The 27,668-nt window shown below is 42.1% G+C and overlaps 1 protein-coding gene across 1 annotated transcript; it reads right to left on the bottom strand.

Moving 5' to 3' along the window:
- Positions 1-4,805: 4,805 nt before the first annotated feature.
- LOC131495910 (ankyrin repeat domain-containing protein 26-like) lies at positions 4,806-24,020 on the bottom strand. The gene is made up of 7 exons (XM_058701090.1): positions 23,913-24,020; positions 22,707-23,017; positions 21,014-21,086; positions 13,649-13,778; positions 13,258-13,339; positions 9,458-9,556; positions 4,806-5,411 (listed from the first exon to the last, which is right to left on the bottom strand). The coding sequence occupies exons 2-6, from the start codon at positions 22,787-22,789 to the stop codon at positions 9,520-9,522; spliced, it is 405 nt and encodes a 134-aa protein (XP_058557073.1). The 5' UTR covers positions 22,790-23,017; positions 23,913-24,020; the 3' UTR covers positions 4,806-5,411; positions 9,458-9,519.
- Positions 24,021-27,668: the final 3,648 nt, after the last annotated feature.

Raw genomic sequence — 27,668 nt, 5'->3', positions numbered from 1 at the left:
GGGTCATTTTGCAGTTTGTGCGTATATCAAGTCATCACGCTGTAGGTCTTGAACGCAGGCAATGTTATAAACTAATTATGTCTCAGTAAAAGTGGAGGGAAAAAAATTGCTGCCTTGGCCGGGTCAGCCTCACACCCTCCCGGGAGGGACATCGCTGCCAGGTGGGCCTCCAGGCTGGTGCGGAGGATGGAGGACAGAAGGAGGGGGGCTTAACATGACGGTAAGTCTGTCCAGGTAGCATAGAGCTGGGAGGGGGGGGTGCGGTTGGCTAACGGGGGGCACTGAGTAGGAGTTGGAGAGAAGAGAAAAGGGCAAGTGAGGATTCTTTCTGGAGACTATGATCTGGATGAGCTTTGAGGTTGTTGAGAGATACATATTAAATGTGGTTATTACCTTTAAAAAAAAAAAAAAAAAAAAAGAAAAATGGCTCCAAGACCCCTTTTCCCCTCAGCGACAGTGCCTGCAATCCAGCCCCCAGCTGAAGTTCCTCTGCACAGAAACAAATGCAAAAACCATGAATTTTATAGGATAAACAACAAATGGAAACGTAAACAAAGGACAATGTTAAGTACAACTTAAGTGGAGGTGGTTGGAGGTAGAAAAGAGGGTTGTCAAAGGATCCAAACAACAGTAGTTCGGTAATGGATCACCAGAGAAGGTGAATGTTACCCAGAAGCCTTTCTCAACAAGACCCCATTCCATGTCAGCGGCTACCCTAGCACCGCATTCATTGCTGCTATGGCGTTGCCTCCTTTCATCCGGTATTTGTTCAGAGTGCAAGCTTCTTCTAATCAGAAACTTTGTCCTTTCTCTACCTTTATAGGCTAATCACCTGGTACCAGAGTGCCCTCTACTGGCATCAGAAGATGCTGACTAAATAAACAGTCCTTTCAAAAAAAAAAAAAATGCATGAGAGGTGTTTGTTTGAGTGGCCTCAGTGGATGAAGCTGAGGACTCTTGCTTTCAGCTCAGGTCATTATTTCACAGTTCCTGAATTCGAGCCCTGCATCAGAGCTCTGTGCTGACAGCATGCAGTCTGCTTGGGATTCTCTCTCTGCCCCTCCCCTGCTCTTGCTCTCTCGGTCTCTCTACATAAACAAACTGAAAACAAAATTTATCAAAGGCCAGTTTCATGATTTTTTTTTTTAAAAACAACTGATCGATTTTTTTTTTACAGCAACTGGGAAAGGCTCTCATGTTATTTTTATCACATTGTAATATTCATCTAATTTAACTATTTTACAAGGTGAATATTTGAGCACAGTGCAAGGCAATCTTTCACAAATTATGAAAGAAACCTCGTAAATGGGTAATACAGTCCATGCCTTGGGTTGCACAAACTGGTTTTCTTCAAAATGTTACTTCTGGAAGCTATTATCCCTAGCTTATGATGCTCTTATAAAAACACAGTCTGAATTTCCTTAATAGAAAAACTTATTTCATTTTACACGTAAGTTTTTAAATGATTTTTATCAAACTCTCAACTAATTCCTGACACGCCCAGCAATCAAATTTATCATATTCAAACTTCACTGAAAGAAAACACCAAGCATCATTCATTAGTACTTGCTACATACAGTGTACTTACATTAAATATTAATAACCCCTGAGATGCGACATAGATGATAAAAATAGGTGTCTTAAGGGGCGCCTGGGTGGCGCAGTCGGTTAAGCGTCCGACTTCAGCCAGGTCACGATCTCGCGGTCCGTGAGTTCGAGCCCTGCGTCAGGCTCTGGGCTGATGGCTCGGAGCCTGGAGCCTGTTTCCGATTCTGTGTCTCTCTCTCTCTCTGCCCCTCCCCCGTTCATGCTCTGTCTCTCTGTCCCAAAAAAAAAAAAAAAAAAAGTTGAAAAAAAAATTAAAAAAAAAAATAGGTGTCTTAATATTGTATATTCATGTTTATCACGTCGTCTTACGGGGTCTGGATTTTGTCTCAGTTTATTATAAAAGTATCTACAACAGAGGATACCAAAAGCAGAGGAAACAGGAGCAAAATAGACAAGTGGGAATTCAAACTAAAAACTTTCTGTACAGCAAATGAATCAACAGAATGAAAGGCAACTTACGGAATGGGAGAAAGTATTTGCAAACCACGCATCTGATAAGGGGTTAATTTAAAATATATAAGGAACTCCTGCTACTCAATAGCCAAAAAACCTAATAACCCATCTTTCTTTTAATGGGGAAAGGACCTGAATCGGCATCTCTCCAAAGAGGACATATAATGGCAAACAGACATATGAATTTAGAACCAAGCAAAGTACAGAAAACTGGGTATTACCGGAAGGTGGGATGTGAGGGGGCTGGTTGAATTCATGGGGGACAAAGCAGACCCTCAGTGAGAAGTTGCCACTGAATCAAAGACTGGAAAGAGGAGAGTGAGTTACAAGGTTATAAGAGCCATAGGTAGAGGAAAGAGCAAATCTTCTAATGTAGAAACGTGCAAGAAAGAACAAGGTGGCCGATGTGACTGCTGCAAGGTGAGCACGAGGTAGACAAGCTTAGGTCAGAGACGTGGTGGGAGAGAGGCCATTTTTTTCAATGTTTATTGTTGAGAGAGAAAGAGAGAGAGAGAGAGAGAGAGAGAGAGAGAGAGAGAGAACAAGCAGGGGAGGGTGAGAGGGTGGGTGAGAGAGAGAGAGAGAAAGACAGAGGATCCAAAGCGGGCTCTGCACGGTCACACTTGGGGCTCAAACCTACAAACCGCGAGATTGTGACTTGAGCTGAAGTCAGGGCTTAATGGAATGAGCCACCGGTGCACCCCAGGAGGGAAGCCACCTCAAAGAATGTGCCTCTGACTGAGAAAATGGGAATCTTTACAGGATGTCGGGCAGAGGAACTGCATGGACCGATTTATATGGTTCTGTGTGCTGGGAACCAGGCAGAAGGAAAGACCAGGGTGGAAGCAAGAAGACGAGCTTGGAGACCGCTTGCCACGTGCAGCAAGGGATGCTGGTGGCTTGGACCAGAGGGCAGGAACAGAGGTGGTGACACACTGTCGGATGCCAGATAGTTTTTGGACAATTGGGAGACGACAGTGTTTCCTGGATGTTGGTGTGCAGGAAGAGTTTGGGGTCGACAGAGGAATCTAGGGCGGCTGCAAAGACTTTCGCCTGAGCGACTGGAAGAATGGAGCTTCTTCCAACGAAGCAAGCCAGACAAGTGTGCGAGGGAGAATCAGGAGCTCAGAGATGCCTGTGGGGTGTTAGGTGCCCGTTTTGAAGTCACTTTCAAAGAGGGGTCATTGGCTAGGGCCAAGCTCTTTAGAAACCTTTCCATCCACTCGGGTTGAAGGGAAGTCTATTCGCATAGGAGAAAACGCATGAGAAGGAAGTAGCAGGGGAAGAAGATAAAGCATCTTTTGCGCCAAGGAGACTGAACAGGCTGTGGAGGCTCCAGGCGGCGGAGGTGCGGCGGCTCCCTGCGGCGGGGCGCGTTGAGAGGGCGCCCGACCTCGCCCGCGGCCTCGGCCTCAGGTCCTGGCCCGACCTGCCATTGCTGCCCGGAAGGGGACAGACCCTGGAAGGGGGCACAGTTACGTTCGACTTCTCTAGGTAGTTGTCTGGTCACCTTTTACAAACCAGGACTTTGAAGAAGGCATCAGCTTGCTAACTACACGTGTTTTCCAATCACGCCCCAAACACTGCTAACTGCCAAGTTGCCAGAGAAGGATCCTGTGGTAACAGGGAGCCTGGTAAAACATTCTTAGAGATGTGCAGAAAATTACTGACTAGGATTCTTTTCCCCCACACCAAGTGACAGGTCACTGTGGGTTACCCTGCTTGCTTGTAGGAGTCCGGTGTGCACGGAGTTCACACCTACCGCCTAGCCCCATGGCGCGCGCACGCGCGCACACACACACCCCCCACACCCACCCAGGGCTACCGCCACCCGAACGGGTCACCCACCCCTGACTCCGCTGACACAACTCACCTTCGTTCCTGCCTCCTGAAGCATTAGTCTGATCTGTGGGGTGTTTCAGTTGCCTTCTTTCACGCCCTGTCGCCTAGGGTTCCTCTTCCAGCCCCGCAGCGCCTGAGCGCTGACATCCGCGGGGTCAGAGGGCCAAAGCTCCTCTCTGAAAGGGCCGGCCTTTCCCGGGACTGGCCCTGTACCTGTACCTCGCCGCGGTCACCGAGGGGCAGTAGGACTAGCCTGGCCTCCTTGCGGGACGCTCCCACAGTCAGCAAGGCTGGCCCCGACCAGCCCCCACCCTCATTTCTAGTTCAACCCTGCTGGCCCAGCCCCTTCAGGCACCGCCTCCATCCGGGCCCAAATGAGGCCTACCTAGTGGTGCACCTGGCGGTTTCAAAGGTGCTCGGAGTCTCAGGGGGATGGGCGTGGGCGGTTCTGCCCGCTCTCCTGCCCGGCCCAACCTCCCCCACCAACCATCCCCCGATTAACCTGCCAGTGACTTCACCAAACGAGGTACACATGGAGCTCCAGAAACTTAGGGCCTTACCACTTAATATTTTAACCAGTTCCCCACGGCTCCCAATAAAACTACACTGTAACCACTGCGACTATCCTTGGATCCAAATCTAGGCTCCTTCATCATCCTCTCCTTGGCCTAGATCCCTACAAGTGGGTTTGCAGTGATTTCTAAGCTTTTCAGCATTGGCGTAATTAAAAAAAAAAAAAATTCTTGTTGTTGTTGAATCAGGCTTTTTTTGTCCATTGCTTCCGAGTTTCTGTCACTCTTTGACTTTGCCACTTAAAATTGTTTTTTTAATTCACGAATTCTTTAATTGTTGTAATTGCATTGTCTTGCATTTAAATCCTTGATGCACACACTGGATACCCATTTCATTGTTTAACTTTTTTAGTTTAATTCCAGTTAGCGTAACAGCATTGCATTAGTTTCCAGTGGACACTCATTTTAACTCAGAGAGAGTTATCTGACACCATTTCTAAAATAATCCTAACCTTGCCCCTGCTTTGAAGTCCCATCGTAATTCTGCAGAAACCCGTGCGTTCCTTTGGCTCTAACTCCAAACTCAGTTCTGCTTTGTCTGGTGTACCAGTAACACGATGTTTTGTTCGTTGATCTTCAAAGTATTCTGAACACTAGAAAAGCCTAAATTGGCTAAGCACCTGAAAATCCTTGGCTGTTCCTTCAAATGAGTTTTCGAGTCAGTGCATTAAGTTCCAGAATATAATAAGCACTATTGCCTGGTGACCTGAGGGTGGATTGAATTTAGACATCGATTTAGTTCTTCTGAGTTGCAGAGTCTTCACTAAGGTTTTCCTGGAAAATCCTTGTGCTCATAAGTGATTCCAAGGAAGATGTTTGGGGGTATCCAATTGCTGTATAGAGAGCACCCTGGAAACTGGCTCAGGTGCCCTCTGGTGGGGGCCATGTCAATTGAGTGTTCTGGTTTCAGATTCTGGTTTCTCTGATGAAGGTAGCCTGAGAGGGTGTAGGGAGAAGAAGAGGAGAAAACTCTGGAATAGCACATTTTAATATTTTTATATTATATATGATCTGATATACATACAAATGTATCTACTTGTCAAATGGAGGAAATTACCTTATGGTAAACATTTCTATTTTCATATTCCAAGCACCACATCAACTATGATTTTACATATTCACATAGGTGAATGACACTGCTATTCTCGTGATTATAAAACTGAACATGCTGTTTTCAGTGACCACAAGATACTTCATGGAACAGTTTGAGAAGCAGGATCTTAGGTAGGAGCCAGAATGCCTGGGTCTGAATTCCCAGTTCTGCTCGTTATGAGCTGTATGACCTTGAGCACACTACCTAAAGCTTCCGTGTCTCAGTCTCTGCATCTGTAAAATGAAGGTAATAATAGCACCTACTGGGGCACCTGGGTGGCTCAGTCGCTTCAGTGTCTGGCTTTTGATTTCGGCTCAGGACCTGATCTCAGGGTCACGTGATTGAGCCCCACAGCGAGCTCTGTGTGGACAGCGAGCAGCCTGCTTGGGATTCATTCTCTCTCTCTCTCTCTCTCTCTCTCTCTCTCTCTCCCCCCTCCCTCCCTCTCTGTCTCTGCCCTCTTTCTCTCTCTCCCTACCTGCCCTTCCCCAAAATTTCTCTCTCTCTCTCTCTCTCTCTCTCTCTCTCTGAAAACAAATAACCTTATAAAAGTGATCTCAAAATAAACAATAATAGTATCTACCGCACTGGGATCTTGGGAACATAAAATTAGGAAATAATACATGAACAACTTAGAAGGGTACGTGGCACATAGTCAGTTCTAAGTGTATGCATTTAGCCTGATTACTGTTGCTGTATTTTGCGTTCCAATACAATGTGATAGTTCAGGCAGGTGGCATGCCAATACAAGTGGTCCCCATACAAATTATACTGAAGTTATTCTTCATACCACCGCAAGTGGCAGCAAATGGGGAGCATGAGGCCCAGAATCTCTCCTCAGTACTTCACACAACTTTCGCCAATGCCACTAGCCAACAGTACTTTTTTCCCCTTCTAATACTTTTAACTTACATCCTCTCTATACTACTCAGTGGACGATGCTCACGGACTACAGTACAAATAGCACCTCCTAGATTGAGTAGTAGATCCTTTACATGACCATCAGAGGCAAGGGAAAGCCACTGACATGGAAATAAACGAGTCTTGCTAAACCAAAGTTCCTCAATCATTTCATGTCCATACTGTTTACGTTAGGCTGCTTTAGCAGGTACTCTGATGAAGAGATTAAGGCTTTGGGGTAAAAGCTTATCAGAAGAGCTGTCCCCAGAGCTTTGCAGTTGGTAAAATGCTATAAATGTGTAAATCCCAGTTCTGGCTCCATAAGGAAGAAAGACTGCAATTTCTCCTTTTCTACGAACCATTTGCTTAAGTTTTGAAGCCTTGTCCATCTATCACCCTGCTTCTCCCCTTGCAGTGGACTCGAACATTCTTTAATGTATCGTCTCATCCACAGATTCAACTTTTCTTCACTTATTTCCTTCTTTTACACTAAAATCTAACTTTCATTCCCATCATTCCACTAAGAAATTTTGAGGGTCATCAGGGACCTTTGTTTTTTTGTTTTAATTTTTTCAAGTCTTTATCCTGCTTCACTTCTCAGCAGCAGCTGATAACAATGCCCATACCCTCCCTCTGCTCTTTGAACCCCACCTTATTTCTAAAGGACGGCAACCCCTGACATTGAGTTCTTGCCCCTTGCTATCTGTCTTTTGAATAGCACTTAAGGCTTCAAAACCAGATTCTCCAATTCACATTTCCAGCTCTGACCCCTTTACCTAGGCCATGTGTACTTTTTGCTCTATCGTCTAGGTGTTCATAGACAACATCCTCAACTGCACACTCAAAAGTCATTACTTGACATGGATTACCTTTGTAGACAGTGATTCATGTACATTTTATTGGGACTCTTTTTGGTGTTACTTTGAGTGTGTCTTTCTTATTGAGTCTTAGGAGGCACCCTTACCCTTAGGATGCTGACCAGCATACTTTGTCTCGCTTTTCATTTATAACACGATACTTATCACAAGGGCTGGGTGATCACTGGTTTGCCTTTGTTTCCTTTTGAGTAATTTCTTAGTCCATAGAGATCTCAACTTATGGAAGTCTTCTGAAGTTCCTTTCAGACGCACACTTGACTATATTGTTAGGAAGGTTAAGTTGGCTAGAGCTACCTCTTCTTCCCAATCCAGATTCTTCTCCTCAAAACTGTGTGCATCAAATATCTTAACCCAGGTAGCCCCTGGTTTGGGGATTCAGGAGATAAGGACCTTCTAGAGAAGTCAGAGCTATGGACTGAGTTGGCTGAAAGCTATCTTAACTTTTTGATTCACAGGGAACACCTTAAAGTGGCAGCTAATTTCGTGCCATAACCCTAATTCCTTTCTATAGGGATCTACAGAAAATCCCTCCTTATTCTTTAATAAGCTTCATCAGTTTCAGATATTCTTACAAATTTTAGTTTTTGAGACCTTAAAGATTTCTTTAGGACACAGTAGCAGGACAACGCCTAGCACTCTCATTCACGGAAGACTGATCAACAGAGTGTCATGTTACTTGCATGAAAGTACCCTAATACAATGTGATTCATTTATAAGAGATCTAGAAAAGAAAAGAATTTTCAATGTCTCTTCAGCCACAAAAAGGACCAGTCAACAGAATGTTCTAGTTCCCCTGACGGGTATAGCTGTCTAATGAAACTTGCATGTATATTACACAGCTTGTGTGACTGACAGAAATGAGTTGGTCAGTGTATCTACCCCATTGCACCCACTTAGGATTTACAGTGTAAATCCTACAAAGGAGGGTGAGAGTGCGATCACATTAACTGTTCTGCTTGGAAAACAGTTGGGGTTTCACTACATATCAATAAATTAGAATCTTGAATGGCACATTAGTCTCTTCTGAGATTGAATTGTGAAATCTCTGAAAGGCTGATTAACTCAAGTGAGTGGAAAAAGAAAATGACTTTCTGAACTTGCAAAGGTAGGAGCACTATGTTACTAGATAAGGCCCTGACAGAGCAGACATGTCTACTATTTTACTGGCATTTCTTTTCCTTTACAAATCCAACAAAGAGAAAACTCCATTCCTTTGAGAAGGACGTCTGCATAACGACCTGCTAGTCATTCTTGATAAAGACAATAAATTGCAAACTTCTAATTACAAACTACAACAAATCGTCATTAAAATAACCCGTTCGAAAACTGTCACTAAAGGGATGAGATTACAAAAGAAAGTCAGAATTCAAGATCAAATGATCACTCAAAGTTTGCGCAAGTTTGAAACACCCTGAAAAATATTAGCAGGGACTCACACCTCTGTATGCCAACATTCACAGCAGCATTATTAACAATAGCCAAAAGGTGGACTAAACCAAACGCTCACTGTGGTATATATAAAATGTTGTTTTACTTAGACTCTCAATCAACTTCATCTCTATAGAAGAATTACATCACTAGTAGCAAGTAGGAACGATATCAACCTAACCTTTAGATCAGTGAGATTTTCCATATGAGCCAAAACATTCTCATGTACTACTACTAGTGAAATAAGGATTCCTTTTCAGTAGGACAGACATTAAGAGACCCACTTACCAAACTTGTCCTTAACAAGTTGCTCTGAAGATCCTGAATTTGGGCCACTTGATGTTTAATGGTTTCTTCCTGTCTGGCATTTTGAACTTTTAGCCGAAAATGCAGATCTTAAGATAATTATTCTCACACATAAATTTTAAAAAATACCATATAATTTCTGAACACATGAGGGTATTATTACACAAATTCTTAAAATTTTATCAAGAGGAAGATTTGGAAATTGTGCCATTTTCTTTGTGTTTTGTGGATAAGGTACAAAATTGAGAGATAAGATGCCACGATTCTGCATTTCAAAATAGCTCAAAGCTGGAATCTGTATCCACTTAACAATGATATACTGGCATAACTAATACATTTCTCATACTACACTGCTTATCTGCTCTATAAATACTCACGCTATTTTCTCTGAGGGCAAAATTCTACTTTTGCATATGATCTTTCACCTTCTCAGCATGTCTTATGGCCTCTGCATGTCCATCCTGTGCTTCTTGCAACTAAAATAAAGAAAACAAACAATGCTCACTACTGACAATCTAATAGAACACCATCACCTATTTCTGTAACTAAATTATTTTCTTTTTTGACTTGAGAGAGAGAGAGAGAGAGAGAGAGAGAGAGAGAGAGAGAGAACATGCACAAATGGGGAAGAGGGGCAGAGGGAGAGACAGAGAAAATCGTAAGCAGGCTCCAAGCTCAGGGTGAAGCCTGATGTGGGGCTCGGTCTCATGACTGGTCTCATGATGTGAGGTTTGGGATCATGACCTGAGTGGAAATTAGGAGACAGGACGCTCAACCAACTAAGCCGCCCAAGTGCCCCTGTAACTAAAATCTTATTGGACTCCGCCGCACTCTCCCCTACATGCTGATGATGGCTACTTTGAGGTCATAACAGCAGAGTTGAGCTGCTACAACAGAGGCTATGGCCAACAAAGATGAAACGTTTCAATACTCTTACAGAATAGTTTACCAACCTTACTGTACTACAAAAACATAACGTTTTTAATGACTTTAAATTATATATGATCAGATAACCGTACAAATGTATCTACTGGTCAAACAGAGGAAATATAGGAAATTGCCTTATGGCAAACATTTCGGTTTTCATATTACAAGCACTGCATCAACTATGATTTTAAATATTCACATAGGTGAATGACATTGCTATTCTCGTGATGATAAAACTGAACATGCTGTTTTCAGTGACAACAAGATACTTCATGGAACAGACTGAGAAGCAGGATCCTAGTAGGAGCCAGAATGCCTGGGTCTGAATTCCCAATTCTGCTGGTTATGAGCTGTATGACCTTGACTACACTACCGAAAACTTCCGTGTGTCAGTCTCTGCATCTGTAAAATGAAGGTAATAACATCACCTACTGGGGCGCCTGGGTGGCTCAGTCGCTTCAGTGTCTGGCTCTTGATTTCGGCTCAGGACATGATTTCAGGGTCATGTGATTGAGCCCCACAATGAGCTCTGTGTGGACAGCGAGGAGCCTGCTTGGGTGTCTCTCTCTCTCTCTCTCTCTCTCTCTCTCTCTCTCTCTCTCACTCTCTCTCTCTCTCTCTCTCCCTACTTGCCCTTCCCCACAACCTCTCTCTCTCTCTCTCTCTCTCTCTGAAAACAAAAACCTTATAAAAGTGATCTCAAAATAAATAATAATAGTATCTACTTCACTGGGATGTTGGGAAGATTACAATAGGAAAAAACACATGAACAACTTAGAAGGGTACATGGCACATAGTCGGCTCTAAATCTCTGCATTTAGCATGATTACTGTTGCTATATTTTGCGTTCCAATACAATGTGATAGTTCAGGCAGGTGGCATGCCAATACAAGGGTCCCCATACAAATTATACTGAAGTTATTCTTTATTCTACCACAAGTGGCAGCAAATGGGGAGCTTGAGGCTCAGAATCTCTCCTCAGTACTTCAAACAACTTTGCCAATGCCACTAACCAACAGTACTTTTTTTCCACTTATAATCCTTTTAACTGACTTCCACTCTATACCACTCAGTGGACAATGTTCACAGACTACAGTAGAAACAGCCCCTCCTTGATTGAGTAGTAGATCCTTTACATGACCATCAGAGGCAAGGGAAAGCCACTGACATGGAAATAATAGAGTCTTGATAAAATAAAGTTCCTCAATCATTTCATGTCCATACTGTTCATGTTAGGCTGCTTTAGCAAGGGTTACGGGCTCTGATGGCCATGCACTCGAAAATCCACAAATATCTTTTGAATCTTCAAAAACAAAATCCAAAAAAAAAAAGTCACCTACTAAATTTCCTACTTTAAAAGCAATTACACATAAAAATCAAAAAGTATATATATATTAAAAACCAGAACATTAAAGCAGAAGCCCTTGTACATGCTCTCTGGATCTAAACTACTTTTCGGCCTCATTTGGCCATTAAGTCTATAAACTGAGCATGGAAGTTCAGGGTTAGGATAATGCAATGCTGACCTTACCAACAATATAAACAGTCGATTAATGCATGTTTTCTCTGTTATATATATATATATATATATATACACACACACACATACACAGGTATATATATATACATATATATAATATATATGTCACATACTGTCTTCTTACCCTATAAACTAAAGAAAAGGTTACTAAGAAAATCGGAAGGAAGGGGTGCTGGGTGGCACTGTCGGTTAAAGGTCAGGCTCTTGCCTTTGGCTCAGGTCATGATCTATACTTCTTGCGTTCAAGCCCCATGATAGGTTCAGCACTGGCAGTGTGGAGCCTGATGAAGATTCTCTCTCTGCCCCCACTTCCCCTACTAACATCCTCTGTCCACTCTCTCTCTCAAAATAAATAATTTAAAAAAAAGAAGAAAAATAAAATCATAAGGAACAGAAAATACATTTACAGGATAGTACTCTATTTATTGAAAAATATCTGTGTGTAAGTGGACTCCCACGGTACAAACCCACCTGGTTCAAGGGTCAACTGTATACCTGTATGATGTCTCCACTAAGAGATTACCGGAACTTAACATAGCGCCAAATTAGAAAATCAAAACCCCGTTCCTACTTTCCCATTCTTTTCTGGACACTATGGCCATTTTATTGGCCTTCAGACATCTTCACATTTAAAACAAGTATTTTCTTGGGGGGCCTGGGTGACTTAGTCGATTAGGTGCCCAACTGTGGCTCAGGTCATGTTCTCAATTTCATGAGTTCGAGTCCTGCATTGGGCTCCTTGCTCTCAGTGCAGAGCCTGCTTCGGATGTTCTGTTCCCCCCACCCCCCTCTCAACAATAAACAAACATTCACCAAACAAAATATCCTCAATATATAGTAAGTCACTAAAAGCCACTGTGATCATTTTGTCTTCTATTTCTATAGCACGCTTTACAGTTTACAAAACGTTGCCACATTTGTTCATTCCACATAACCAAGAGGTGGGTATTAGTGCCATTTTTAGGAACGAGGTCATTGACATTCAAGCAAGTTTTTCCAAGATCCCACAGCTAGGAAGTGACGGAATCAAGATGCTAGCATGTCTTTTGATTTCAAATACAGTGCTTGTAGCATTGTGCAGCAGCTGCCTGAGCCTAAGAGATCAGGACCTTTTCACCTCCTTCCCTAGTTGTCACCTTAGAATAGGTCATCATTACTTTAACCATATTACTACAAGTAGGACTGCGAAGTTATTTTAATTATCCAAAATGGGTTTTACTTATTGAAGCACCACTAAACCAAACTGTGGTCATCATAATCCCAATGTTCCTTGTAGATCTACTTGACAATCCAAATATATTATTATCAAGTCCCAGGCCTTATCTTTGGAAGGTTCAAGTGGTAAACACCATAATCCAAACTCTTTCTGGATGTCAGTAGGAGTTTGACACATCTGTATACACCACAGGATCATACACTTGGCCATAGGTTGACCTAGAGTAATTCTTTAGTGTTTCAGATAACTTAACTCCAAAACCCAAACTCATTGCCTCCAAGCCTTCGTTTTCTGCACTAATACTACACAACTTTCATTATGTCTGCAAATTGGCAGAACTCTACTATGTTGTGTGGTCATAATTAACACATAATTATTTTATCACATATAGGAAAACATACAAGGAAATCGTTTCTGTGGGCAAATGCAGAGATGAGAGAGTGAAGTCAAAGCATCTCTTGGACGTTTTAACATCACTCCATGCTTATACTTAAAAATAAGAAGAAGACAGTACCTCAGGAAGAGAAGGTGATTCTACATCTTCCTCTTCTCCTAGTTCTAATGCTGACATCGTATCTAGAGAATACGGTCACAGATAAATTAATGAAAACATGTGTTACTATGAATTTTAAACACATACACAAGTCTATCTCCATTCATGAATATTTCAATAAAATAAAAGCAATAGCAGAAAAGATGTTCAGGGGGTTCAAGATTTTCCAGAAGTAAAAGGGGGTCATACTTGGGATACTTATAAAGAAAGATAGCAAGAGAAAAATATCTTCGCGAATAAAGGATAATATATTTGGATCTACATACTTTCAGATTTTTCTCGTACTAGCATTTAATCATAGGAAAACAACTCACAGAGATTCACTAGCTTACCACTTCTGTCATTTTTATGCACTCCACCAGCAGAAGTCAAACTGCCATTAACTGTTTGCTCTGGTGGCACATTTTCAATAATACCAACACCATCTTCCTTTGCTTCCGTTGCTGACTTTGCTGTTCCTTCCTAGAAAAACAGCACAAAACAAAAACCCAACTTCAGAAAAATATCACATTAATTCATTTGGTCACACACTCACCCACTCAGAAAGACAGGCACATCCTGTATCTGTCAAGTCATAGCCACGATCCGGGGCAGAGCTGGAAACAGAAATAAAAGACAGAGTCTCTTCTATATGCTAGTAGCGGTAGAGATGCATGAAAACAGGTAAGGACAGAAAAATACCATCCACTAGTTCTGCAAGGGAAGTGAATAACGTACAGTGAAGGCACAAAGGAGGAAACACTTACATTTGGGAAGCTCAGCAAACACTGGGAAGATAGGGCTGTATCTTAAAAGACACACAAAGTGCACAGGGAGGGTGTGAAGGGCATTCTAGAAGGAGCAAAAGGATCAAGTATGAAATAACATAGTAAGTGACAACACCTATGCGATATGGCAAAACTGGAACAGAGTTCTTGGCAATGGGATAGATAGAGATTACTGGAACATGAGGACGAAACAAAAAAAAAGGGGGGGGAGCAGTGTTATGCTAGAACATGAATTTTCTCCTTCAGATAATGGGGATCCATTGAATAAGCAGAAGAATGACACTGTCACAAGTATATTTTAGAAAGGTCACTCTGGAAGCAATGTAGGAGGAATGTCAAGGAAGCAAAACCAGAAGAGTACTGCAAAATTATAGGTGAGAGACTGAATTACAGGACTAACATATGAAAAATGGTAAGCAGGTACAAACTATCGAATGTGGTGAGTGACAGCATGCGGTCATTTCAGGGAAGTTCGGAGTCCAGGACTTTTCCTGTTTCAGGGATGCTATTTATCAGACTAGGGAACACAAATGACAGAGCAGATTACAAAGAGTCAGGAAAGAGGAAAGGGAAAGCATCAGAAACAATGTCTTTAAACTAGGGCGTATTAAATTTAAAGTACCCAGGGGACGTAGGAAGAACATGTTAGGGCCGCCTGAATGCCTCAGTCAGTTAGCACCTGACTCTTGATTTTGGCTCCGGGCATGATCTCACAGTTCATGGGTTCAAGCCCCCCATCTGGTTCTGCGCTGACAGTGCAGGGTCTGCTTGGGATTTTCTCTCTCTCCCTCTGTCTCTCTGCCCCTCCCCACTGGTGCTCTCTCTGTCTCTCTCTCCAATTAATAAATGAATAAACTTTAAGAAAAGAAAAAGACAGAAAATTCAGATCAATACAGTCCAAGTAAGAAAAAAGCCCATCATAAATATCTATAAAACATATTAAACTGATATAATGCAAACCTACACAGAACTCTGAAGTTGTGAAAAGGAAAGTAAAAGGAGGCGGGAGGAGTTAAGATGGCAGAGGAGGGGGATCAGAATTTCCCTTGTCCCTCAAACACAGCAGTATTGAGGTCACAACACTCGGAATACCAGGAGTACAGGCTGCAGAGGGACAGAAAAATCTCCACAGGTGCAAACAGACAGCTTGGCGGGAGGACAGAAGGGTGTGTATGCGAATTGGGAGACATAAAATGGGCAGCACAGGCATGGAGTGGGGGAAGCCCTTTGGTGGAGAAACCAAAGGAAGATAGAGAGAGGGGCTGCGGGAAGTGCATTTGGATATGAGAAAGCCTGTCTGGACCACAGACCAAGGAGAGGTCCAGAGAGCCAGTTTCTACTTTGCAAAACAGCCTTAGAGGCTAAAAAACAGAATTTTCAAGGTTGCCAGACGTTCTCTAGAAAAGAGCTACCACCTCCCATGCCTGGTGGGGAGGGAGCCGCCCCTAGGCTTGGTAGCAATCTCAGGGCTACCCTGGGAGAGAACACCTTGAGTATGGTGGAAAGGGGAGGTATTGCCCTGCCCAAGGGAAAAAGACCCTGCAGGCACGAGCCAGAGGCCCTCTGTCCACTGCACAGAGTGGCGCTACTCCAGAACCAGGTCCGAGCAAAGCGGGATCCTACAGGGTTTTGAATCCCAACTCAGTGCTCAGGGAGCACAGGAGACTGTGCAGCAAGGCAAGCCAGCCCCCCAGGCTATTCCGTGAGGACGGCCTGAACAGTGAGTTTTGAGACACCTCGTGTGGGCAGGAGAGATTGGGGTGTCGCCATTTCTCTCCCCATGACCTACATCGTGGGGCATCAGGGAACGGACAGTGAGCCTCAGTGGAGGCAGGCCCATTACACCAAACCCTGCCTCTCTGTGCCTGGTAACTGCTTCTCTATGGGAGTGACACTGACACTGATGGGACCAGACAGCCCCTCCCCTATACCAGCACAGCCACCAGTCCCAGGCACCAACAGACAACTCTCCTCTGGTTTCGTATCTGAGTTTGTTTGTTTTCATTTGAATTATTGTTCTTTTCATCTTTTCTTTTTTAATGTTTATTTCTGTATTTTGAGAGAGAGAGTGAGTGATCAAGCAGGAGAGGTACAGAGAGAGGGAGAGAGAGACAGAATCCGAGCAGGATCCATGCTCTCACTGCAGAGGCTGGTGGGGGTATCGAACCCACCAACAGCGACAACATGACCTGAGCCAAATTCAAGAGTCAGACACTTCATCAAATGAGCCGCCCAGGCGCCCATCTTTTCTTTCCTTTTCTGTCCCTTTCTCCTCTTTTTCCCTTTTTTGTCTTTCTACTCTCCTCTTTCCTCTTCTCCCGTTGGAATCAGCCTAGTAGTCTCGAGTTGATTTTCAGTCAAAGCTAATTATATATATATTTTTTTCTCTTTGTTCCTCTGTTCTGATTGTTTGTTTGTTTGATCGGGCATTTTCTCCATACCTTTCCAGATCTCCTTCTTCCTTTTCCTCCTTCTCTTTCTGCATGAAGCCATAGAGCTCCTTTGAGTCACTGCCTGGTCTTTTTTTCCACTCCTGTCATTTCTCGCTTTGTTTGGGCTAAGGATTCTTCACCACCCTCTTCTCCTTTTTCCCAAGATTACATCAACAAACAAATCAAAGCACACCGGGTGGAAGGCCCAAACTACCACTCCAAGTAGTATGAGAAGCAAGCAAAGATGCACCAAAAGAGTGCACACAACACACTCCAAAAACACTCGTTCGACCGCCAGGTCCTGGACAGTGTATGACCCCTTTTTATTATAGTAGTACTCACAGGTGTGGGACACAGAACAAGCTATTACAACACATAAAGGACAAGAAACTAGCCAAAACGACAAAACGGAAGAATTCTCCTCAAAAACAATTCCAGGAAGAAAGGACAGCCAGAGAAGGGCTCAAAAGAGACAGAAACAATATATCTGATCAAGTTTTTGGAACTGTCACGTTGAATGCTGAAAACGAAATGTTGTCAAGGAGATACAAAATAAACGGGATGCAGTGACAGCAAGGATGGGAGAAGCAGAAGAGAGAATCGGTGAAACAGAAGATACAATTGTGGACAAAGAGGAAGCAGAGAAAGGAAAGAAAGGAAATTACTAGACCACGAGGCAGGTACTAGAGATCTAATTGACTCGGTGAGATGAAATAACAGCCACATCATAGGGGTCCCAGAAGAAGAAGAGTGAGAGAAAGGGGCAGAAGGTTTATTTGAACAACTTGTAGCTGAGAGCTTCCCTCATCTGGGGAAGGAAACAGGCATCCAAGTCCTGGCGGCACAGAGAATTCCCTTCCAAATCAACAAAACCAGGTCAACACCACGACATGTCATAGCGAAACTGGAAAAATACAAAGATCAAGAGAGAATTCTGAAAGCAGCTAGGGACAAACGGGGCTTAATCTGCAAGGGAAGACACATAAGGGTAGCAGCAGACCTGTCCAATGAAACTTGGCAGGGCAGAAGGGAGGGGTAGCAAACGGTCAGTGTGCTGAATGGGAACATATGCAGCGAAGAACGCTTTCCCCAGCAAGGCTGTCATATGAATAGAAAGAGAGAGAAAGGCTTCCCCAGACAAACAACACCTCATGGAGTTCATGACCACTAAACCAGCCCTGCAGGAGATCCTAAGGGGCGACTCTGTGAGTGGAAAGCAGCAGAGACGACAAAGGACCAGAGGCCTCACCAAAAGCATGAAACCTTCAGATAACACAATGACACTAAATCCATATCTTTAATCACTCTGAATGTCAATGGACTCAATGCCCCCATCAAAAGACACAGATAATCAGAATGGATAAGACACAAAACAAAACCAAAGAACAAGATCCATCTATATGCTGTCAACAAGACACTGATTTTAGACCCCAGGACACCTCCAGATTCAAAGTGAAGGTGTGGGGAACAACCTATCATGCTACTAGAAGTCAAAAGAAAGCTGGAGTCGCCATACTTCCACCAGACAGACTAGATTTTAAACCAAAGACGGTAGTAACAGATTCAGAAGGGCGTTTTATCATAATTAAGGGGTCTATCCATCAAGAGGACCTAACAATTGCAAACGTTTATGCCCCCAAAGTGAAACGCCCACATATATGAATCGATGAATCACAAACATGAATAAATGTATACATACAAATACCATGATTGTAGACGACTTTAAGACTCCACGCATGGCAATAGGCGGATCGTCAAGGCAGAATATCAGTAAGGAAACACAGATCCTATGTGTCACTGGACCAGATGTATTCAGATATACATACATATATATTGGCCTTAAGATATACATTTACATACACGGATATCAACACCGATATATTGAGATCTTTTCATCCAACAGCAGTAGAATGCACATTCTTCTTTTTTTTTTTTTTAATTTTTTTTTCAACGTTTTTTATTTATTTTTGGGACAGAGAGAGACAGAGCATGAACGGGGGAGGGGCAGAGAGAGAGGGAGACACAGAATCGGAAACAGGCTCCAGGCTCCGAGCCATCAGCCCAGAGCCTGACGCGGGGCTCAAACTCACGGACCGCTAGATCGTGACCTGGCTGAAGTCGGACGCTTCACCGACTGCGCCATCCAGGCGCCCCAGAATGCACATTCTTCTTAAGTGCACATAGAACATTCTCCAGTATAAGTGACATCCTGGGTCACAAAACAGCCCTCCACAAATATAAAAGGACTGAGATCGTACCTTGCATATTTTCAGATCACAACAACGAGCACTTGCTCATTCTTTCTCTCTCGCCCTCCCTTTCCAAGAGAAATACAAACATTACAAAAACATTTAGCTCACCTCCTTTCAAGAAAGAGAAGAAAAGAACAATAAACCTTGTGGGGCAATGAGTCATGGATGAAAACCACACACAGACAGAATTCCATAACCAATATGTTGACAATGGAGTTGACAGAAAGTGATGTACTAAGAGAACAGACACTAAAGAAATGTTTTCTGCAAGGAAATATTAGGGTAGGGGTAAACCATTAAAAAAGAGCATGGTGGGGGGGGGACACGTCGGTGGCTCAGTCAGTTCAGCTTCCAACTTCAGCTCATGAGTCATGATCTCACGGTTTGTGGGTGTGAGACCTTCATTGAGCTCTGTGTTGACAGCTCGGAGCCTGGAGCCTGCTTTGGATTCTGTGTCTCCCTCTGTCTCTGCCCCTACCCCACTTGCTCTCTCTCTCTCTCTCTCTCTCTCTCTCTCTCTCCAATATAAATAAACTTTTAAAAAATAAAAATTACATTAAAAAGTATGGGGGGATAAGAGGAAAAAAGGAAACAATAGAAGACACGACCAATCAATCAAGCATGAGCTTAAGACAAGGAAGAAAAGGAGAAAGGTGAGTAAAATAAGGTAAGTGGAAACAACATACATTTTTCAGCAGGTACATAAGTAGGATTGGGAATATAATATGAACAATAGTCTCTTTGAAAGCTTTTCAAGATATATATATATATATATATATATATATATATATATATATATATATATATATAATCTATACGTAAAACAGAGGCTTTGATTCACAGTATATCCCTAATAATACTGACTTTTATCACTCTACAGTTATCTGGTTATAAATACTGTAATATTTAAGTTTTGTCACTATAAATTGTTCAATTACTGGCATCTATTGCTTCCTAAAAGCTATAAATTATTACTAGACTAACGAAAAAACAGAAAAAGAAAGGTTTCTAACACATCAACTGTCACTATGGAGAAAGAATTGGGAATGAGAATTCTAGAAAGAAATGTGAACCTTCAAAAGATGTATGTAATGGGACACAGATGGGGTTAAAAAAAAACAAAGACTGAGGAATTTTTATTTGCAATTCTAAGCTCACAATGGGAGGATACTAAAAATATACGGTAATCTTCTTTCGTATGTAACTCCTGATTTCCTCAATAGAATTCATTTGCGTTTATACGTATGAAACACCAAAACAGAAGATAAACTGACCTTACTTTTTAAATTCACATATTTAATTGTGCCATATCATGCGTATTTCATTACTTTTCAAATTCCATTCTACGGAATTCCATTTCCCTACTCCTTTATTCACATTCAACAACTATGACATTGCTTCTTACAAGCAAGACTTCATTCTAGGAGCTCCAGGAGTCAAACAAGTGTGTTTCCTAACCTCCAGTAGCTTATAATGATTTAGGGGCTTTGAAATGAATATTTAACTAAATATCAGATGTCTGAAACTTAAATTTTAGAATCTGACACAACGATTAGGAGGAGATATTTTTAAAAGCTAGAATATCAAAGATTTCTGAAATTAGAAATTTGACAACTTGGCTAAGAAGAGCCTCTGCTCATAGAGCTACTCTTCTCAGCAAAATACGTATTCTTCAGGGAGATGCACAATTTTAACTTAAATACAGGGAAACACCTTTGTAAGGTAAATGTTGAGAAATAATGTAAACATCTAAGTTTCTACATTTTCTAATATTATTTTAGACTAAATGTAGAACAAAGGATACAGACAAAGGGAAATCCTGTATCTCTCTCTCAAAATAAAAATTGCCCGGGGCGGGGGCAACCTACAATAGATAATTAGATCCAATAAGATTTCATTAGGCTTCAGTATTATCAGTCATGTTAGTATCACAGTAAGAATCCTTATCCTTAACCAAATGTCATGTTTCCTCCATTATGGGAAAGCTTTGCCCAATATAATTTGACGGTCATTATATATTTTCCAGCCCATTCTTTTCTCAGCCTCCACCTCTAGGAATTACCAAAGTAAAAAAAACAAAACAAAAAATTCAACGTGTCATGTATCTGTCAAGGGGTTTGTTCTTGCTAAATTTCCATTACACACATAAAATGATAATGCACAGGCTACTCTTAAATTTTCCGAGTAAATAAGGGAGAAAACTAAATTCAGAGCAGGAAAGTGACTTTCACAGGAGGGTACTTTACCTTGGTACCGAAATCTAAGTCTTGGCTAGCTGATGTAGGCCATGAATCATCAGGACCAGGTTTGTCAGAAAGCCTTTAGAGCAAAAATATACAACAAAAACATGTTCATTTTTTTAAAAACAAAATTTTCAAAAATTATGGGAAAGGTCAGCTATCTGTTTATTCAACGAAGTTTCTTGTTATAATTAGAAGTTGGCCTCTGTTTTTTCTACTAAGTTTTATTTTAATTCCAGTAATAGTAACATCCAGTATTATATTAGTTTAAGTTGTACAATACAGCGATTCATCAACTCCATACTCACCCCGTGCTCATCATGACAAGGACACTCACTCCATCATCCCCATCACATCCTTCACCCCGCCCACCACTCACCTCCTCTCTGGGAACCATCTGTTTGTTCTCGGCAGTTAAGAGCCTGTTTCTTGGTTTGTGCCCCCCTTTTTTCTCCCTTTGCTCATTTGTTGTTTCTTAAGTGCTACATGAGTAAAATCATATGGTATTTGTCTTTCCCTGACTTTGCTTAACTTACTACTCTCAGGCTCCATCCAGGTGATTTCAAAAGGCAAGATTTCATCGTTTTATGGTTGAGTAATATTCCTGTGTGTGTGTGTGTGTGTGTGTGTGTGTGTGTGTGTGTATGGATATACATATACACACACGCACATACATATAGGACTTCCTTTTCATTCACTCATTTGTCAATGGACCCTTGTGCTGGCTATTGGAAATAATGCTGCAATAAACACAGGGGTGCGTGTGTCCTGTGGAATTCGTGTTTTTGTATTCTCTTGGGTAGTATCCAGTAGTGCAATTACGGGATCATAGGAGAGTTCTGTTTTTAATTTTTTGAGGAACCTCCATACTGTTTTCCACAGGGGCCGCACCCATTTGCATTTCCACCAACGGTGCAAGAGGTTTCCTTTGTCTCCACATCCTCGCAAACACTTGCTTCTTGTGGCTTGGAGTGTAGCCATTCTGACAGGTGTGACGTGGTATCTCGTTGTAGTTTGGGGAGCATCTTTTCATGTGTCTGTTGACCATCTGTATGTTGTCTTTGGAAAAGTGTCTGGTGATGTCTACTGCTCATTTGTAAACTGGGCTTTTTTGGAGGGGGGTGATGTTGACATGTATCATTTTTTTAGACATTGTGGATACACAGTGGACATTGTGGAATATTACACAGCTATAAAACAGAATGAGATCTTGCCATCTGCAACATCATGGATATACCTAGACGATATGAGGCTAAGTGAAATAAGTCAGAGAAAGACAAATCCTATATGATTTCACTTCTATGTAGAATCTAAAAAAGGGAACAAAAGAGCAAATAGAGAAAAAGCAGAAACAGACCCATAAATGCAGAGAATTGGCTGTTGCCAGAAGAGAGGGCTGGTGGGGGGTTGGACAAAGTGGGTGAAGGGGAGAGGGAAGTTCAGGGTTCCAGTTATAGAATGAATAAATCACAAGGCTCAAAGGTACAGCATAGGGAATCTAGTCAGTGGTATCGTAATAGCATCATACATTAACAGATGGGAGCTACGCTTATGGCGAGCATCGTGGAACATCCAGAGTTGTTGCATCACATATTACATTGTGTGTCAGGTAGACCTCCGTTTAAGTAAATATACCAAAGTTAATGTTTCTATGATATGAGTGGAAGTACTAACTAGAGATTAAAAGACAAAAACTTACCAAGGCCAACTCTTTTCCTCCACTGGTCTTGCCTTATTTAGGTCCATAATAACTAGCAAGACCTTCCAAGCCTTCAGGGGCATTCAGCTACCCAAGGAGAGAGACTGCGAACAAAATGGTCCTGGTAGTTGTGCCTCTATTTCTCTATATGCTGCCTGAATATTTTCTTCCCGATGAGCTCCCACTCCTACATCACTCTTCGACACGGTTCAGTGGCATTCTCCAACCTTTCAATCTTTAGCCTATGAAGGCACACACTCCTACAACAAGGATGGGCTCAAATGACCGAGGGTAGGAGCCATGTCCTGCTCCTGGAAAACAAGCTAATTGGGAGTCTCAGTCATCCGCACAGTCACCTCAACATAGGCATGTTATCACCTATCCAGATGAAGCTCCCTTACTGGTTTGACAAGTCAGTCCTACCCCTGCCCAGCCCTACAGGTACATGGGAAAGGCATCACAGATTTAGGAAAAGAGGTGGAGTGAGGAGACAGCTTGCCTTGGGCCATACATCTCTGTTGTTCAGAATCTCCACCACCCACCCCCAATTCCTTGAGAGGATCTAAGCCATCCTCCCTAAGTTGGGGTGGAAGTCGATGATATCATACTTCTATTTGCTGTAAACAGACTGTCCCAGCAGCGCAAATGATTTTTAATCTCTCTCATCAGAAAATCTGAGGTATGCTCACACCTTCAATGAAACCAACACACACAGGAGCAGAAACCTGGTCAGGACCCTCTTGAACTCTCTATTTGAATATGCCTTTCTAAACAACTCCCCGAATCCTGGGTCCTTCATTTCTGTCATTTACCTATATCTCACTGGGCAAAAACCCCCATATTCTGACATCTCTTCTAAAACTCTTATTCCCACCTAACTCAGTGTTGTTCTTCTTGAAACCCGGTCTCCTCTGCTAATTCGATGTTTACCCTCCTTCACTGTATTCATTAGACCCACTCCCCAGCTTTCTATTATTTAAATTTTGCCTGCAAGGTGAAGAAAAAAAAATGAAGAAAAGAAAGAAAGAAAGAAAGAAAGAAAGAAAGAAAGAAAGAAAGAAAGAAAGAAAGAAAGAAAAGAACCCAAATTGAAATCTCATTTCTGTCACTTATCATATCCAAATAGGTCACTTCAATCTCTTTTGAGTTTCAAATTCTCCATGGAAACAACCATTGGTCAAGGAGGTTAAATGTAGGTTGACGTACCAGAGGGTATTTTGATGAATCAATCTCTGAGGTTCCTTAAATCATGAGATTCTAAGTGCTTTTGCTTTGACCTCTGGAAAAATGGAGAGTCCTTCGCTGGCAGAAGTGGAAAAATGAATGGAAAAAAAAAAGGAATACCAAGAAAATCAGAGAGAAAGTAAAAAGGCAAAAACACAGTACAGAAAAGTCATGGGAAAAACATCTCAAAAAAAATAAAAGCTTCCTAGAACTAGTCAAGGGTACTAGCCCAAAGGGAAACCAGACTGGGAACTTAGGCAACAGAGAATCATATAGCAATATCCTCGAAAGAGAGGCTGAATTTAATTAACATAACATGGTCTACAACTAGATATCCTTCCCTTACAGAAAAATGATTTGTCTCAGAAGAGGAGATATCACCATATCTAAGGCGCTGCCTGAAGAGACCTTGCTTATTATGTGAAAGCTGTGACACCATGGCCACAGCTGACATCCACCCTAAAATCTCTGATGGCAAAAACATGGCAGTAGTTACCACTGCACTAATTATTTTGTTAGCACTAGTAGTCAAATATATAAGGGCAAATGCTTGGACTAACCTGGGTTCTTAAGAAAACCCTAAATTAGAGTTCCGACACCATTACCTTTGACATTCTGAGTTGATCTGCCCTAGGATCCGGATCTTCATCTCAGTGCTGCTGAGGAACCAAGGAATGGATGTGGAAGCTTCACGGGCTGATGGGCAAAGCCCCTCAGCTACCCATTAACTATGGAATCATGGGGCGAGTAATCAACTTCCCTAAACCACACTTGCCAAAGAAATAAAAAGTAGGCTACAATAACACAGCTACTTTGCAAAGCTATGCAATGACTATACAACTGAACGGATGTTACGCATAGGATATAGTGTCTAGTCCAGGGTAGAACACTCAACAACTGCTTTTGTTCTCCGCATTCCCTTAAGAAACACATCATTTTCAGTTCATTCATTTCCTTTCCTTTCCTTTCCTTTTCCTTTTCGTTTCATTTCATTCCTTTATACTTTCAGAGTGAGTGCACACAGAAAGAGGGAAAGATATCCCACGGAGCCTGTCCGCGCAAAACCCGACGTGGGGCTTGAACTCACAAACCTGAGGTGAAATCAAGAGTCACACACTTAACCGACTGAGCCACCCAGGTGCCCCAACAAGTGTCATTTTTACAAATCCATACAAATCCTACCTGGTTATAGAGTCTTCCTCAGCATTCTTATCTGTTCCTAAAGAAGAAAGCAAAATACATGTTAAATCAACAGAATTCCCCCGCCTTCAGTAGAGACTGTTCAGTTTTAGGATGAAACACCCCCTCACAAAGTGGGCTCTATAGCTATTGTCCTTTGCAGCATGTCCAAACCACAGCAAACAGACTCTCCCTGGCCTTATTTCCAATGGCAAAGTAAGAAGGAAAGATTGCCATTCCAGTTAGGTAAAGTTCTAACCTCTTGAGACTGTCTCTTTCCATTGCTAGAGAGTCTATCTCCACCCACCGCACATCACAGAGGAGGATGCTCCCAATGTGAGTGCTATGTAGTGGTTCATGATGTCATTTTTCTCAACCCTCCCCATTAGGTGACACACATCTAGAGCAATCATGCTTTTTTTCATGGAAGGCATAGGTCATCAGATCCTCTCCTGATGAGCAACAAAACAAAACAAAGGGCAAAGAATGTCTTGAATGCCTACCTTCAATTACCAGGGAATTTTAACTTTCTAAACATTCAAAGATATCCACTGTATGATTCTAACTATATGACACTCTGGAAAGAGCAAGGCTATGGAGGTAAGGGTTGGGGTGAATGGAGGGATAAAGGGGCACAGCACAGAAGACTTTTAAGACAGTGAAACTCTTTCACACGATACCACAAAGGTGGATTCACATCATTACACATTTGCTAAAACTCACAGAATGTGTAACACCAAGGATGACCACTAATGCAAATTAGAGATTTTGCCTGAAAATGATGAGTTAGTGTCCATATAAAATGCACGACTGTTCTCAGGGTGCCTGGGTGGCTCAGTGGGTTCAGCGTCCAAGTCTGGATCTGAGCTCAGGTCATGATCTCACAGTTCATGGGATCAAGGCCTGCATCAGGCTCTGTGCTGACACCACAGGATTCTTTCTCCCCTCTCCCTCTGCCCTTTTGCTGCTCACACACATGCATGCTCTCTCGCTCAAAACTAAACCAAGGAACTGAAAAACATATACTACGAAAAATGGACCACTGTCGTGCAAGATGTTGACAACAGGGGAGGCTAGGTGTGTACGGGGGTATGGTATATGGAGACTCTCTGTACTTTCTATTATATTTTGCTGTGAACTTAAAACTTGTGTAAAAAATAAGGCTTATTAAATGTATAGAACAACACCAACAACAAGACATGGTATCCACTGAAGCTACTCTTAGCATATATTAACGCATGATACAGTCACCTTGAAAATGAAGATAGAGATCAAAGTAACACAGTAGGGGGACTGTCTCCCATATGGAAGTATATGAAAATACATAAAGCAAAATGCAAAAATACAAAAGTTATTTGTATACTTAGGCAAGAAAACATTTGGTGAATATGATCAAATATCTTATAACTATAAACAGGGATTCAGCATATAGGAATCAAACCTGGGTTTTCCATATAATTACGAGATTTCATTCTAATTTTAAATCAAAAATCATTATGTTGATCATATCTAAGAATCATAATGAAAGCTTAGCCACATAAAAAAAGATTATAATGAACTAATATTGCCCTAGTAATTTTTGTGCAAATACCTACCTCATATGGATGATGAAACTGAAACCAGTACCATGGTAACCATCATATTACTTGCTAGCAAAATAAAATCTTAAGACAGCACCAAAAATTAACTCAGGGCTATAATTCCTATGCAGAACAGGTTTCATCCAGCGGGCCAAAGATGGCTACCCTCCGAACATCCTACTTGAATGACTGGCCCTTGGTGGTTCCCTGGGATCTTGGATCTCAGGAGGGTTCCCACCATTCCCTAGCTGGTTAAGAGTCGCTCACTCTGCCTAAGTGCTGGTACAATCAATGTGCTTCAGGCCGTACACTTGATTTCCTTCTGGAAACCTGGAATTTGGGGATATGTAAGGAGAAGATGCCTATGTGATTAGCATTTGATGAAACCTCGGGCACTGAGTATCCATAAGCCTCGTACTGTCAGACAACATTTCACTTGTGCTGCCCTAATTGCATGCTGGAGGAATTCACATCCTGCTAACTCCATAGAGAAAGGGTTCCTGGAAGCCTGCGCTTGGTCTCCTCTGGCCTTCACCCCATGCACCTTTCCTCTGTGGTGATTGGCCTTTCAGCCTGTCCCCGTACCAAACCACAGGCACGAGTACAAGTATATGCTGAGTCCTGTGAGCTCTTCTAGTCAATAATCAAATCTGGGTGTCGTTAGGGTGCTTCCAACACAACTGTGTTATATGAAATTTTTATTATTTGGGTTGATGTCTTACACGTGGTTACAGTCAGAAGGTTATGTCACAGAACACTTTTCCCGGAAACTCTTTTTCTTGGGATTCGTTGAAAATTCCTACATTCCTATATACCCATTTGAAGAAAGGTTTCAAAGGAATAGATGAAATCATGTCAGAAAGTGTGAAACAAGCAACAATCCTATTTTACTCAGAAAAAAAACAAAAGAGAATCCTGGTGGTTGCCACTATGTTCTACCATATACAAGTTCCTCTCAAATATGAAAAATCAGTTAATC

This window comes from Neofelis nebulosa, chromosome 15, assembly GCF_028018385.1.
Source record: "Neofelis nebulosa isolate mNeoNeb1 chromosome 15, mNeoNeb1.pri, whole genome shotgun sequence".
NCBI classification, from domain to species: Eukaryota; Metazoa; Chordata; class Mammalia; order Carnivora; family Felidae; genus Neofelis; species Neofelis nebulosa.
This window is presented reverse-complemented; position numbering and strand designations above follow the sequence as displayed.

Bases quoted from the DNA above. Each gene is read 5' to 3' on its own strand.
- LOC131495910 (XM_058701090.1), bottom strand. From the start codon at position 22,789: ATGCCCCTGAAGGCTTGGAAGGTCTTGCTAGTTATTATGGACCTAAAT. The intron at 13,779-21,013 runs GTAAAGTACCCT...CTGTTTTTCTAG, and splicing joins ACTTAGATTTCGGTACCAAG to GAAGGAACAGCAAAGTCAGC. The intron at 13,340-13,648 runs GTAAGCTAGTGA...CGTATTCTCTAG, and splicing joins GCATAAAAATGACAGAAGTG to ATACGATGTCAGCATTAGAA.